Source organism: Dermacentor andersoni, chromosome 10 (genome assembly GCF_023375885.2).
Source record: "Dermacentor andersoni chromosome 10, qqDerAnde1_hic_scaffold, whole genome shotgun sequence".
Lineage (NCBI taxonomy): Eukaryota > Metazoa > Arthropoda > Arachnida > Ixodida > Ixodidae > Dermacentor > Dermacentor andersoni.
In genome coordinates, this window is record NC_092823.1 from 95,469,580 (window position 1) to 95,485,079 (window position 15,500).

Sequence of the window (15,500 nt, forward strand, 5' to 3'; positions counted from 1 at the left end):
GGTGTCATTGTTTGTCGGCTTCTTATGATATGACTAAAAAAAATCGGGCCCCTCGGTTAACCCCTTTCTTATCGTTTATATATATATATATATATATATATATATATATATATATATATATATATATATATATTGTAGCGAAGAGGAGGGACGCTATAGTGAGCCATCCTCTCCAGTGCTTTCAAGTGGGTCAATCTCTCAAGGCCTTTTGCTCGGGAATGCGCCGCTCGTGCTGGTATATACAGGGTGTTTCAGCTAATTTTAGGCAGAGTTAAAAAATATGCCGATGCACTCTAAGACGACGCGACTAAATGCATGTTGCTCACTTTTGTATGTAGTGCGTCACGCTATTTTTTGTATTTTGTTTAGATAATTAGTCAAGATTGGTCAATTAGCCAACTTTTGAAGGAACGAAGCTAGGGAAAAAATTCCAATTAGAAAGTTACAGAGCGGTTTCCATAACATTCGGCTAAACAGTTTGCGTCTTTCTATTAAGTATTAATGTTTTTCAGCTTACTGCGGATGCCCGCGAAATAAAATATAAAAAAACACCACGGAAAATGCCCGCTTGCGCATCGTGATTGCACTGCTCCCAAGCGTTCCGCGCACAAACGAACATTGCATTTAGCCGGGTGTGCTGCCGTTGCGTCTGCTTATCGCTATCATGAACCGCCGCGAGGGAAGCACATCGCTGGCGTAAATCACACAGCCAACGCCTTCGTCACTGCCCTGCCGCTTTTTAAGCGGCAGCACGCCCTGCTAGATGCTAGGTCCGTTTGCACGCGGACAGTTTGGGAGCGCTGCGTAGCCCCGCTCTGGAAAAGCAAATCCTGGCCGTCCGGCGTGCCCGCGACCGGGCCGGTGGGCTAGACCTGCCGGTCCCGACGTGGGACTAGCCGGGTGCGCGACGAGTTCGCGTCCTCGCCGGACCTGCAATAAAGTTTGTTCACTCACTCACTCATCACGGCGCGCAAGCGGGTATGTCACGTGGTACTTTTTTGTATTTCGCGGACAGCAGCAGTAAGCTGAAAAACACTAATACTTAATAGATGGAAAGTTAGAAACTGTCTAATCGGACGTTTTGCAACGCTCTCTACAACTTAATTCTTAATTGGAAATTTTTGCCTGACTTCATTGCTTCAGAAGTTGGGTATTTAATCATGACTAATTATTTAATTACGCAAAATACGAAAGATAGCATGACAAACTACGTACATACAGAAGTGAGCAACATGCATTTTGTCGCATCGTCTTAGAGTGCATTGGCATATATTTAAACTCTGGCTTAAGTTAGCTGAAACACCCTGCATGTATACATAAATGTAAGCCATGTCTTGCTTAGTCTAATTGGCAAATTTGATAGTTTTGTGCTCTTACTTGGAATAAACACCTAAAGCTCGGGGTCTATGTCCCCATACATAACATTCCAGCTGCATTCCGGACTCTCGGGCTTTCATTCCGTTCTCACTTCATTCCAGGAGTTTGAAAATGTAGTATGTTGCCGGAATCATTCCAAGTTGCCGCTCCACAACTCTGTCGAGTATACCGCTCTAACATTGACAGAAATTTAAACTGAACTCCGCAAACTAGACCGTGAGTTCATCCTGGGATGCCTTTTCAATATCCATTTCATCCCGAAAATTTTCTGACCAACTACCAAAGTTCCTGCATGCCTGGTCCTTCTCAATATGGCGGGCGTACATTGGTCCATTCTAGTGAGTGCTTTTTCTCTTCGCATTTTGTACAATAATTTCAAAACTTTTTATGTATAGCGCAATAAATTCTTGAAAAGTTTATTATATTATAATTGTAGTTATACTTATCTCCTTTTTAAATTTCCAGGCATACGTTACTGCGGCTTGACTATTAAAAGTTGGTTGTTTCTTATTTTTCATCCTCGCCCGTTACGGCTCCAGCCTCCAGCGCGATCAATATGAACGTTTAGCGCGTGTAAGAATTTCAACGTCTGTCCTCCGAACAACTTTAACGGTAAGTTATCTGCCGTAACTTGTTTAAGCACCGCTCCAGCACTTCACTTGGGCCAGAACGGCCCTGAGTACCACGTTCGGAATCGCTAGACGTAGTTCACTCCGACTGCGCGATCGTCCTCAGCGATGTCCCGTGACGCGCGCCTATGTTGTCATTTTTACCGCGGTATCAAATTGCGTTCTCTGGCTCTTCCGTCGTAATTGGGGTTCAAGGACCCTCCGCCCTAGACTTCTGTGTGCTGTCACTTGTCGAGCACAGCAGTTGAGAAGCTTAAAGGCACTTCGACACGGTCGGAGCGCGATGCTATCGCAGCTGTACGGTGGTGGAAATTTTGATCCTCATTGATGCTGCCCACCAACTCTCTCGCGTGTCGGAGCGCTTTTCCAAAGCTTTCCTATTCGTCTGAACTGCCCAGTTTTGACATTCGAGTGACCTGCCAGCTTCCGTCCTATGTCGACAGTTTACGGTTCGTGCGTCTCGAAGCTTGGCGTTGCGTCGCCCCATATGTGCGATGTTTAGGTTTCGGAGACACCGAGGATGTTTACTGTCTCATTTGTTCGGCGGAGAATCAAATTAGTACCCAGCCCGTTGCAATTTTTGCTGGAGATGTCTTTAATCGATGTTCATTGTAGTATAGGACGTAGCAAGCACCGTTCACGGGACGGTAGGCGGCGGCTTATGCATTCTTCATTGTGTTGCTTCCGCTCATTAGGGCATGTGCCGCAGTTAGCAGCTGCCTGCACGTCGGAGTCAAAGACTAGCTAAGGGCTAACCGGACTGTTGCATATGCGCGATTGAATAACTCGTGACTACTTAATTGTTAGCGGTGAAGTTGGTGACCTTGTGTTTTTGTCTGTCCTTAGCGGACATGAGCCAACCAGTGGAATCGGCGAACCGAAATGGGGTGAGTGGAAGATTTTTGAAATTTTGTGTTCAACCTATTCTACTTTAAGGCCGCAGATGGACGGACGTCCTTGCGCAGACTTGAAACTAATGAGCTTGTTTGTAGGTCGCTCTGGCCGCCACCCTAAACGCGTTTCCGCGTTTAAATTATTGATCCTGCTGTCAGACGGCTGGCCTTTTATGCTAATTTGAACCAAACGGTGCTTCGCTTGCTTAGACGGTCTGAATTCGTGCTGGTCTATGTGAATTCTCGTCTTCAAGACACTCGCTTCGTCCCATCGCTGTGTGTCAGCTTCGTAAACCACATTTGTCGTACCTCGCAGTGATGCTTTCAGATGCTTAAACATTGGCAGCGGTTTGTAAGTACTGTTGCATCTGGAATGTGGGCTTACTTGCGCAGCTTACGTTTTTTCATTCTTTGTAAATTCATGCTAGGCTAGTTTCATACCTCACACATTACCCAATCTTATTCTATATCCGCAAATCACATGTGATAAGTTTAAAATCTCCACACTGTCCCTGATATTTGCAATGTCCACAAGCATTGACTTCTCGCAACTTGTCACCAAGCTAATACAAGTTTTCCATAAAGTTTACAAATTCAGGCTCATTCTATGATTTTACGAATGTTTTGTCAAGGTTTACAAAAATAAGTTCGGTTCTCGAAAAAGTTTTGCTTCTCGATTGTACCCTTGTTAGTCTTGTTTTTGTGAAAGGGCACCAGAGGGGTTCCTACTTGGAGAGGTTTATCTAGACTTGTTTCTGAAGCAGGCGAAATTGGCAACAAGAGAGTCGATGAAAAAGTCACTGTCACCTGAAAACAGTGTGTTGCCAGTTGGCTTGTGCTGTTACTAGTTTTATTTTGCCTGTGTGCTGCGTCTAAAGGTAAATCATTGTTAATACTTTGTATTATCTGTCCCACAACATGTGTGTGCTCAAGACAATCTTAAAAAGTATGCTTGTATTCCTGTCCCCGCCCCCCTTCTGGTGTTGTTTCCTTGGTATTGTTATGAATTTTAAAGTTTGCGGGTTATGCCTATGTACCATGTCTGAGTATGCTCACATGTTGTCAGTAAAGAAAGACGAAGGCTAAGTTGTTCCTGGCCGGGCATGTTATGGTCTGCATGCAGATTGTCACGTGCCTTAGTTGTAAGATAGTGTTAGAGTAAATGGTAGCTACATTTTTAATAACTCCTTCGTTACGCAGTTAATGGTGTCATAAGAGTACTTGTCCTCTACATCAGCTGTAAGACAAAAAGGGAATCACTGACTCCAACACAGCAACATGACAGTAGTCCTAGGAACAGATTTCATGCTGGAAGACTTCGGACATTGCAGAATACATAGCTTTAGCTTGTCTGTATTTGTATTCCTCGCGGAATACCAGATTGCCAAAGATGTGGACAGCATTGAAGGGAAATGGGGTGCTGAAAGGTAAACTTTTGAACTAACATGCCAATTTTGACAAACGTAGGCAGGAGGCTTTGTATTCTTGTAGTTATAACATGTAGTAAATTTGATTACCCTAGCACAAACAGAAAAAAAGCTATGCACGTCCCATTGAGTAATTGAGTGTGCCAGTTCAGGAAAACTATCATATTAAATACGAGGGTGAATCAGAAAGTCCTTGCCACTATATTTTATTAGCCAGAACATAAGGTACACACAGGTAACTACAAGTATACATACTATTCTATGTACCTTACACAATTTTTCCACATAGTCCCCACACCGCTGAAGACATTTCTCCCATCGCAGCAGTAAATTTCAGGTGTCCCTGTCATCAGTAAGTGACGCATGCGGCCACGTTAAAAGAACCCCAAGTGGTCCAAATTATTTTGGAGTCCCCTACTACAGCGTGCCTCATAATCTGATTGTGGTTTTGGCATGTAAAACTCCATAATTTAATTTAAGTTTAACCGCCTTACACTTCTCAATGTGATGCACATTTCCCCATGCGTGGGCTGCATTTCCCTGTTGATTTCGATAGGCATTCGTCCCTTGCTCCATAGAAAACACATCACACTTCGTTGCTCATACGCTGGGGACATAAGAAGCAGAACCGCCATATTCGACAGGCGACAGCAGCACCGTGCTGCAGAGCTGCTGGCAGATTAGAGCAGGCCGGTCCAAGAAAGGTGCACTGCTGGGAATGGATATGTTGACTTTGCATTTACAGCCATAATTTGGTTCAGGAAAAGAATAGGGGCAAAGACTTACTGACTCGCCCTTGTATTATAAATCTAGATAAAATTGTTCTGAATAAATATCTTCTGGACAAACTGTACTACAGGCTAGAGCCAGCTTCTTGCAGTTTCACACCTTCTTCTGTAGAAACCGCATCACTTGAAAATTAATTTTTAGCTGGTACTTTTATCCAAGAAGCTGTACTTTTTTCTCAGTAGAAGCAATATAAAAATTAATGTCCATAGCCTTATTCCTCAACAAATTTTCAGCCTAGAAACAATTTTACAGTTTTTGGCATTGCAGTTTCGAGACAATAATTTTCCTAAAAGTGCTTGTAGTTGGCCAAAAAGTGCAACCTGTGAAAAATCAATTCAAATATTTCAAAACATGCCAAAACACATGCAACTACGAGGTAAAAAAAAAGCTTGCTCACTTCTGTTGTGCGGGGTTGCGACTCCTGCACCAATTGCGGCATTTTGATACAAACGCAAATTCCTACGTCAAACACCGAAAATCGACCGAAATTGTGCCACGCTGTGCCAGAATGGCTTCAGCATGTGTACCTATCATAATTTTCGCACTTTAATGCTGGACTTTTCGGTGCATCCGGCAAGTGGCCGGCTTGTGCACGACCACTCCCGGCTGTCGTCGCTGCTGTCGGAACGGCCAGGGCGGCTGTATTTAGAGTGTACAAGAATACGGTTGAGCGGGCTGAGCGGGCTGTGCTCTGTAGCTGAGGTGCAAAACAATGAAAAGTAGGTTGAAGGTGCTGCGAGTGAACTAGATATTAGGAAGGCACGCACTGCAGCGGGTTAAGTGGGTCGGCGTCTCTGTCCCCAGGGTAGATGTTACGTAAAACTATTCTAATCTTTTTTTATGTCCAGATGGGCGAGGCCTGATCTATTTTGACCTACCATGAAGGGCTGGTGGCAGATTTGGAATAAAAAGCAGATTAGACTAGTTTAATGTTATGCCAGAAAGTTCAGCATTAGGTGCTTTGGTATCACCCTGGTCCATTATGTAGGAATTCAAAGTGCACTGCATTCAGCAGACAAGGACTCACAACTATGGGCCGTCCAGCAGGCCTGGGGTGCGCTCGAAAAGCACAAACCTCATGACCCGCTACAAACGGGCCCAACTGGGCTAGTGCAGAGTAGGGTATAACCCCGGGTCGATGCTTGGCCAGCGTCACGACTCGTTAAATCGTCGTTTGCTGCCACTTTATTAAAGTTATTCCTATCCTATCCTAGGAATGGCCTTCAATAAACCGCAGTAGTTCATAACTTTGTCTTCGCCGCGCTGTCTGTTGGTGAAGTGCATTTTTAGGCACTTCACCCACACTGCGGAAACAATGAAGAGAAATGCATTTATAAAAAAACATGTCTTTGGCTACTTTTTGAAATTTTGAACTCATCATTGCAGAATGCATGTTTTTTTGTGATTGATGTCACTAATTAAATATCTACAGGTACTATTATTAAAATTTTGCATGCACCGGACGGTTTCAGTATCAGAGTAATCTGCTTCAACATTCAGCTTAAGACGTTGCCTAAGACAATTGCAGTACAGCGCTCATGTTAGTTCGGTTTCGTTGTGGTTGCAAAGTGGGCTGCTCCATTGCTCCTCCAATATTCAGATTGGCCTGCTTCAAACTGTGGCACAATTAAATTTTATTTCCTCCAAATTGCTCCAAAATGAAATTTAGTCTCCTGCAAGCTGCACCAAAATGCAATTTTGTCTGCTCCAGACTGCTCCAAAATGCTATTTTACTTGCTCCAAGAATTGCTCCAAAATGACTTTGAGCAGTCCCACCCCTGATTCTGCAGGTAATAACAAATCTTGGCGAGGAGCTTCTTTGTATGCTTATAAATTCGAAACAAACAAAATAAGAAAATGCATATTTCTGACAAAAATTTTGATTTTGGCCCTTCATCCCCCCTTAACAACAATGATAGCAGCATTCTGTGACACTTTGTCACACCACAATGCATTAGAAAAGTTTTTGTGTTTCATCAATGTCCCTGTTGAAAAAAAATAACAAGTACTGCATCCTTAACCATTACATCGCTGCCATTGCTTCACGTCAGTAGCCAAGTAGAACGTGGCTGGTCACTTTAATATTAGTTCTCAGTTCTCTCTGGTTAAACTCTGTGTAACATGATGGCGCCACCAACATAGCTGCTCTCATCTGTGTCTTCTATAGCCCAGTATTCTGTGAAGCTTGAGAATGTATAAACAAGTTAGAACTTCCTAATATAACTGGAGTGAGAGAAAGCGATGGAGAAGTAACATAACTTAATATCTACGCCCTATCTCTGCCTATCGCTCCTCTGCCATCACTACCCAGAATATCCACTAATGTGATAAACACTCAAAGGGTCGAGATTAGAATAGGGGCCCTCCAAAGCAGAATTTTGGTTTTGTCATCACCAGAAGCAGTTCCCTTGCTTACCTTTTGCAGCAATTTGTTTTTGTGGCTTGTTGTAATAACTTGTTGCCATGATTATCTGGTGGCTATAGTAACTATGTCCTGCTTGAATGCAGGTCATAAAATTTCAGTGTAAAAATGTTTGGAAGAATCTGCTTCACTAGATCTTTAAGCTCTTTTTGTAAAGTTTCAATAAACGGTCTACATATTTGCATAGCAGAGTTAGTGTCCCTTTCTATTTCACTACAGGGTAGTTTCATTGTTTATGACTTTATTGTCTACGTTTGCTTCTGGTAAAATCAGTCTGAGGACTTGAAGTCACCCATTGGTGTACCTTTAAAATGGCTTTGACATTGACAGTATTGCTTACAATGTCAAATGCTGAAACAATCTTTGTAGTGGTATCTTTCCAGGAAAGACTGGCAACACTGGTGTTTACTCTTTTCCTGCTCTATTCCAACAAACGAAGGATGCAACCAGTCATTCAGTGCTGGCCGCAGACGTTTAGCCAGAAACTCGGTACCCCAAACTGGAACTTGACAAGAAAAAAAATGTTTTCTAGTGTGTTACCTGTAGGCAACACTCATCTGCTAAGAGTTATCGAGAACTATTTCATTTTTTTCTTTTCTACACAGACCAGTCATAGGAGAAGTGTGCCGACAGAGGGGAAGCAGCACAGGAGTGACATGGCACAGCAGGCACGTGTGCGGCAGCGGAAGGAACCTCCAGTCCTGAAGAATGCAGCTGCGTCTGTCTTTGCTGAGCCCAAACTTCCCAATTTCTCGGGTATCACCATAAGGAGCAAGAGGGAGTTTCCAGAGAAGCTCGATGACCTCAAGCACGAGTTGCTCTGCGATGGTAGCAAGGTTTGTTTTATGCTCTCTGCCCGGTAATTCGGTAACCGAAAACAGCAATGTGCAGTGAAATTGCTCATTGACTAAATTTGTTACAGTAGCATTCTGTAGATAGAGGGAAAACAGTGAAGATGTATGATTGGCTACCCTGCACAAAGGAAAAGGGATGGGAGATTTAGAGAAAGGAAGAAGGCAAACACAAAACTGAGAGGGTTCACATGTGCAGTTGTAGACACTGCCCTTGTCCTTGCCCGACAAGTCGGGATGCCCAATCTTCTCAAGGTAAAGACGAAAACACTTGCGAGTTCAAGAAAAAAAGGCATAGACAACAGTGCTTGTCCTTTCCCTCGCAAACAAGACAAGCCTTGTTGTCCTTGCCTTTACCATTTCTCTTGTTCTTGCCTAACAAAAAGTCAGGGTGTCCAGAATTCTCAGGGCAGAGACGACAGTACAGGTGAAGACAAGAACGAAGACGAGACATTTTTTTTCTGACAAAGACAAGTTTTCACCGTTGTCTACTCTCTTGTCCTTGCATGATAAGTCTGAGGGCTTGGACTTGTTGGGCAGACAAGAATGAAAACACTGGTGCAGGCAAGAATAAAGACAACAGGACTTTTATTTTCTTTAGTAAATAAGACAAATCCCATTGTCTTCACCTTTGTCTGACAAGTCAGGGTGCCCTAACGAAGACAAGTTCCTTTCTCAATTTTGGCTCCATGCCAACAACATCTTGTGACCCCTCTTTCTTCTTTGGCAATGAAGAACAAAGAAATGTTTGCATTTTAGTGTGATTTCAAAGTAGTGGTGGAACTGTTGATAGTGACACCTGCTATTTTTCTTCCCGTTCGCATGTGAAGGGTGACAGGCAGAAGAAAGTCGCACCAAGCTCGGTGTCACGGCCTGCTTCGTTGACATCACTGACATCTTTTGCTCCGTCTGCGGCAATGAACCGCCAGACCAAGTCGGGTGAGCTTTCGGCATTACACATACGTCTACCACATTCAGCCAGTCCTGGAGATGCTCTAATCTTGTCCGAAGCTTAGCCTAAAGAAGGTGTGCTTAATCTGTGGGAAGCTAAACTAAAGGTTTCGGACCTATCGAGTTTTATAGTGAACTTGCTTCAGGAAACCTTGTGTCAGACTGGACCCTACTACATGTCCCGCTTGTTTTAGCCTTTCTTAACTCGTTAGTTTTTCCGGGACTTTTGGGACAGTAAGTATTAGAGAGCGTACGTAGATGACTGCTGATCCGGTTAACATTGTAGGGATACTAAAGAGAAACATTGTTAGTTTAAACTGATGAAGCCTTCTTTGAAAACTGTGTTGTTAACTCTGTGATAGAATATATTGATCATTACACGAGAGAACGAAAGGCACAGTTCCAATTTTTTAAATTTAGTTCAGAAACGCTAACACTGTGGGACATCACGGATTTCTTAGTATTTCTACATGTTGGGGACATTGTGGTTCAGTAAAGCGTCATGAAATTTGCTAACTTCAATTTCTGGCTCCATTAAAATATAATGCAGTCAATCTTTACCTGTGAAAAATTAACTAGGCCCACGCAGTCGCAATCAACACTTGTGTCATTGTGAGCTGGTACAGCAAATTCAGGGCAACATTGCTACCCATCTCGTTCTTGCTTTCTTACTGGCTTACTGAGCTACCCTCACAATAGCGCCCCTTTCGCACGGGACGTTTTAGTGACTTTCAATATATCAAAGGACATTTACCATGCACTGCTACACGAAAACACAACAAAAGATAATGTCATTTGCAGACGATAGTAATCGCGATGCGTCGAAGCCTAGAAGGCACAGGAAAAGTTAGTGTATGTACCAAATGTTCTTAAATACTGTCAAATCTTGTTATAACGAAGCAGGATATAAGGAAGAAAGGGAAATTCCAGTTGATATCTCCATGGAAATTTATAGTGCAGTATGTGCAGCAATGGTTTTAATGTAGTAATTTATGTAACGAAGTAATTATGGCTCCCCCTTCAATTTCATTATTACAAAGTTTTAGTGTACAGGCATTTCTAATCAAAATTATGGTATAGCAGGATGGTATACATCCACAAAACTTGTATTATGTTTTTGCGCTTGCAATATGGAGCTGAACATGGCCGACAATGCTCTTGACAATTTTCGTGGGCACAAGAACACTCAAACTTCTGGGAACAGTCAAGTTGAATATTTTGTTTTAGAATATAACATAACACCCAAAGCTGAAAACAGGTTAATTGCTATAATGAATTACTTCCTTCTTTTTTTGTTTGAGCTCACTTTTCGGTAAGAGTGTGCATTGAACACAATAACATATTCGAATTTTGAAATGTGAATGACATTTTAAATCTTCCCGTGTTAAAGGGAAGAGTAGCATTCTTGTTACTGTAGAAGGGTAATTTACTAATACAGCTTAAACAAATTTTCTTCTTAGTGTCTCTAAGGGAAAGTAAAGTGTAGTTGGAAGGTTGGGTATGTATATAAAGCAGATGTCTACTAAAGTGGCAGTATGTGTTTTAAGTGAAGGCAAATGCAATTGAGATGACAGAAGAATAGATGAAGCGATGAGATTAGGTAATGTAACATTACGGATGCATTCAGGTTGTCAGTGTGCGACAGATGATGAAAGAACAGAGATTAAGGAAAAGAATTGTTACAAAATGGTAGCTTGTGCTTACCGCTTCCGACATACAGTCCATAAACACAATCTGCAGTTTCCTTTTTTTTAATGTCTGTTTGGTGTGAGTTGATCTCAACATGTTGCTCTTTGCTTTCTGTCCGTTTCTGTATCTGCAGTTGCTGTGGAACCAGTTACCTTTGGTCTGTTTGTGGACGACTCGAAGGTGTCCTGGGACTTCGTTCCTTATCCTCGGTCGTCAAGGGACCCAAAGGTTGGTTGCAGATGCCCACATTTGTTTCTGTCGCACACTTTTGCACCACTTATTTCTGGCTTAAAGGGCTCAAGTTTTGTGAAGGGTGCTCAAGGTGCTGATGTGATTGGCCAAGTAGTAGCTAGCACTTAGTGTCAGCAGTCCATTGCTCTGTATCTCATTTCTTCATGTCCCAGACATGCGGGAGCATCTATTTGGCAGTGAGGCCATTCTGTTTACCTGCGCAGGAGGACGCTTAAGCTCAAGCCAGCACACAGCTTTGTTATTGAGATAATATGTGAAAAGTGCAGATGCTATCCTTAGGCCAACTGCTTAACTTAATTGAATGGAACTTACTGCGTTTCAAAAGCAAGTGAAATTTCCACCTTAGGAGTTGTAAGCATTCAAATGGGACAAATAGTAACAAGCAGCTGTGTTTGTAATGAACATCTCGGATTAATTATGCCGTCAATGTTGGGAGCAGGGTGTTGCTTAGTGGTTTTGCTGTGTTCCAGACTGAACCCATCGGCGCTCTACCTCTGTCAACACAAGAGTACAAGCTACTCGAAGACCTGATCTATGTCATGCTGGTATGTGCATCCTTTCGTACTCTGCACTCTTTTTTGTAAGGATTCTCACTTGGCCTTTGTATCAGTGAAGAACAGTGTACTTTGGCAATACTAGAAGGAAGAAGAAATATGTAAAAAGAAGAGCTTGAACACTTTTTGGACATGCTAAGTCAGCCTGCTGAACTGCTAGGCAATGCAGTAAAGCCTCGTTATATCGAAGTAGGAGGGGGAGCCAGAATGACTTAGTTCTATTCATTATTACACCTGCTGCATTATGAATCTTTATGGGGACTTCAAGGGGAATTTTGCTTACTTTGCTCTATCCATTATTTAGCTATACGGTCGACTCGCATTACGACGGACCCTGATAATCAGACAAAATATGTCCGTTTTATCCATGTCCGTTTTATCCGAAGTCTGTAATATCCGAAATGCCTCACTTCCGAAACTTTCGTTGCGATGTCTAACAACTTTGTTGCAAACAGTGAGTGACAAATGTACGAAGTAAAAAACAAAGAAGTCGCAGTTTTGCCCGAAAGGCGAAGCATTGATTGCGATAGCGAATTGAGCAGGATAAGCACGGCACCAACAGCAAGTGAATTGACCTTCGTGCTGTCTTTCGCTTCAACGCGAACCAAACATAGAAAGCACAGCACACACGAAAGTTCCGGCACTGGGCGCACTATTGCCACATATCAAATCATTTTCAAGATACGGCGCCCGTGTGGGCGTGCACTTTGTCCAGATCGAAGATCGCTTTCGATCTTCGATCTGGCCAGCGCGCGCAAGCATTTTGTCCACATTGTGCCGCGTCGTAAACAGCAGTCGCCGGAGTAAAACCCCCCTCTCTCTTGCCTACCCCCCCATGCCTCGCGCACAAAAGGAGGCAGCACGTTTCTGCCCCGTCTTCCTTTCTCGCACGTGCGATATTGAGCTGTGATCGTCGGCTGACCCTCGCGAGTCGGTCATCAGCCTGTGTTGACGTGGAAAAAGTATGTTTTAAATACCCGATTTTGAAAAATATTGCAGCTAATTTCGTCTGCTTAGCTAATAGTCCATTGTAGCGCAGTCTGTTAAAAGCGAACTTCGTTGCATTAATAAAATAGGTAAAACAAAGTAAGGCTCAAATATGGTCCGTTATATCCGAAATTCTGTTGTACGCAGGTCCATTGTAATGAGTGTAGACTGTATTCTGTTTCATTATAAAATGAGGTTGGACTGTACTACTGTGAATGCCTGGCTTGCACATACTGTAAATTCTATATCATAAGTGTACACAAATGTTCTTGCCCCTTAACTAGTTAAGTAGTGAAGTCACATCCGTAGTAAAACATGAAGTTATTAAGCAAATACAGTCGACTTTTGTTAAACCGTGACAGGACTGACGAAATTGGTCTAATTATCCAGCTGATCGAATTCAACAAGAAACTGGCAAAACACCGAGACACATGGCTGATTCATTTAGTAGTATTTTCCTTATTCTAATGTGACTCTAAATCAAACGCTCACCCACTTTCTATGTGTTCAACATAAAAAGCTAACATAGAAATGACATTAGGGCTCCCAAGCAAAGTAGAAATCTGATGTGCAGCCAATTTTTTAGTCACAGAAATGTTGCATGCCTCTGATTCTGGCAGTTGGAAAAAGATCAAACCAGCGCCCATTATCTTCACAGGATAGATTTGTTTATATCTAATGGTCCATCACCGTAACTCTCAGACTGCACTTTATCACTGTCTATAAACTACATGTTCTTCATGCAGTCATTGCGCATCTAATATTGTGCATTTCTCAAATGACTCTGCAACAATCGCAAATGCGACGGTGGCCCATGCCTGTACTAACCACTTCTCTAGATCATCTAGATTGACTCTAATTTCTGTAGAGATGCCCTCTTTTATCTGTAGCAATAACATGACAGTGGTCGAGATATGAGCTGCGATTCTGCAGTGATGCCTTCCGCTTGACCCTATGTCATTCTTGTCATCCACCATTCATGGCCGGCTGATCTATTGATAAGGTGTGCAGAGCGTCACCCTGACCACTGACGAAGTGTGAAATGTGTGAAAAGGAATAGTGTAGGAGGCTAGAAAATATTTGTCATGGAATGTTTAGGCCAAAGGTATGTGCATGCAGCTTCGCATTGACAAACTTGGGCCATATTCTTTGACAATCACTTTTGAAGATTCTTTCATTTTCACAATGTTTCATGTGACAAGCACTGGACATGTCGACGAAGGGTAGCGTTTCAGCATTAAGATAGCATGCTTGGCCCTGGGCCAAAAATGCAGTCGCTCATAGACGCGGACAAAATCACACAAAATTGAAGATATCCCTCAAAGTGGCAATCCAAAAATTCGGCACACCTTTTTTTTTTGGCCACTTGTATACTAAAGTCACTTCTTTGTGTACAAACCTAGCATTTCGGACTTCAGGTGATTCGGACCTTTTGATGGTTCCCGTTAAGTCCGAATTATCGGTCTACTACTGTAGTGGGCGCTTATATTCAATTCATATTCGAAACTTCAAATATTTGCCCACCCGTTGGCTAAACTGATTTAGTGTTTCTGTTTAGTGTCTGTTTAGGATGACCGGCAGTGTTAAATGCGACATGAGCTTTTCTCTTTTCTCGTGCTACCTACCACATTGTCTCTGCAAGGGCGTCGATGCGATCTACATCCGGTCTCAACCGCTACAGAACCCTCATGCAGAGCGAACGTTTACGATCGACGAATCGGCAGGTGAGTCCCTTTACAGCATTGAACTCGTAGCCACGCGCTCGTTATCTAGTACTTTCGAAGCCGGGGGCTCATTTATCTTGAGAACGTTTAGTTTTAGCCCATTTATTTAATTTATCTATACAGTCGAACGTCGATATAACGAACCTCAATTTAACGAAATTCTCGAAATAACACACTTTTTATTTTTCCCAATCTCTGCCCCATTGAAAACCATTTATCTTTTTCACGATTTAACGAGGTCACTTTATACTGTACTTCCGATTTAACGAAGTCCTCGCGCATCGCACGCACGTCCAGGAGCCTCCTTGACAGGCAGACGAAAACTTTAGCCGGGCATAAGCAATTTGCATGCGCCCTTTAATGCTCAAATTTTCCCTGCGCACTTCAATACGTGAAGCAGAACGTGCCGCTGCGCCATCTATCGTGTACGTATGAAACCCGCAGCGGACGCACTCCTGTAGAGCTAGCCGGAGGGCTTCAGAAGTTCCGGAACGCGTCACGCTATGACGTCACTGACCTGTTGGAACGGGAAAGCGCCAACCGGAAGTAAGTTTACGAACAGTGTCGTTGGGCACATTTTCGCAGTTGGTTACTGTACTTACGCGATTGTAAGTTGACCACTTTTTTTTTTAATTTGAGAGTCTGAAGTTGGGGGGTCGGCTTACAGTCGAAACCAAAACATGGCCGCGCCAAAAAAAGCGAGACCAACGGTAGCTAAAACGTAGTTACAATTTTATGTTTGCTCTATGGCCCTACCCATATCTTTTCGCTATCCCGCGTGTTTGTTCGCTTTTCGGAAGGGTTTTTCAACATTCTGTGAGAGTTTTACAGTGCATGCAACACTCATGGGGGGGTGTCTATAGTTGATGGAAGTGCCGCTGTTCCCATTTGTGACGGCACCCTCCGAACGGCGGCGCTTGCGGGGAGTATCGGTAGTTCATGGAAGAGCAGACAC

The 15,500-nt window shown here is 43.1% G+C and overlaps 1 protein-coding gene across 2 annotated transcripts in view; it reads left to right on the plus strand.

Annotated features, from left to right (window-relative positions):
- Positions 1–1,890: 1,890 nt before the first annotated feature.
- The window catches only part of LOC126544408 (gamma-tubulin complex component 2-like), a 66,277-nt gene continuing 52,667 nt past the window's right edge, over positions 1,891–15,500 (plus strand). For both annotated transcript variants that reach the window (XM_055062555.1, XM_050191722.2), the window contains exons 1-7: positions 1,891–1,989; positions 2,853–2,893; positions 8,143–8,373; positions 9,219–9,327; positions 11,162–11,256; positions 11,751–11,825; positions 14,464–14,545. In XM_055062555.1, the coding sequence (XP_054918530.1) occupies positions 2,858–2,893; positions 8,143–8,373; positions 9,219–9,327; positions 11,162–11,256; positions 11,751–11,825; positions 14,464–14,545 (628 nt within the window). In that variant the 5' untranslated portion in view covers positions 1,891–1,989; positions 2,853–2,857. The remainder of the gene's footprint in view (positions 1,990–2,852; positions 2,894–8,142; positions 8,374–9,218; positions 9,328–11,161; positions 11,257–11,750; positions 11,826–14,463; positions 14,546–15,500) is intronic.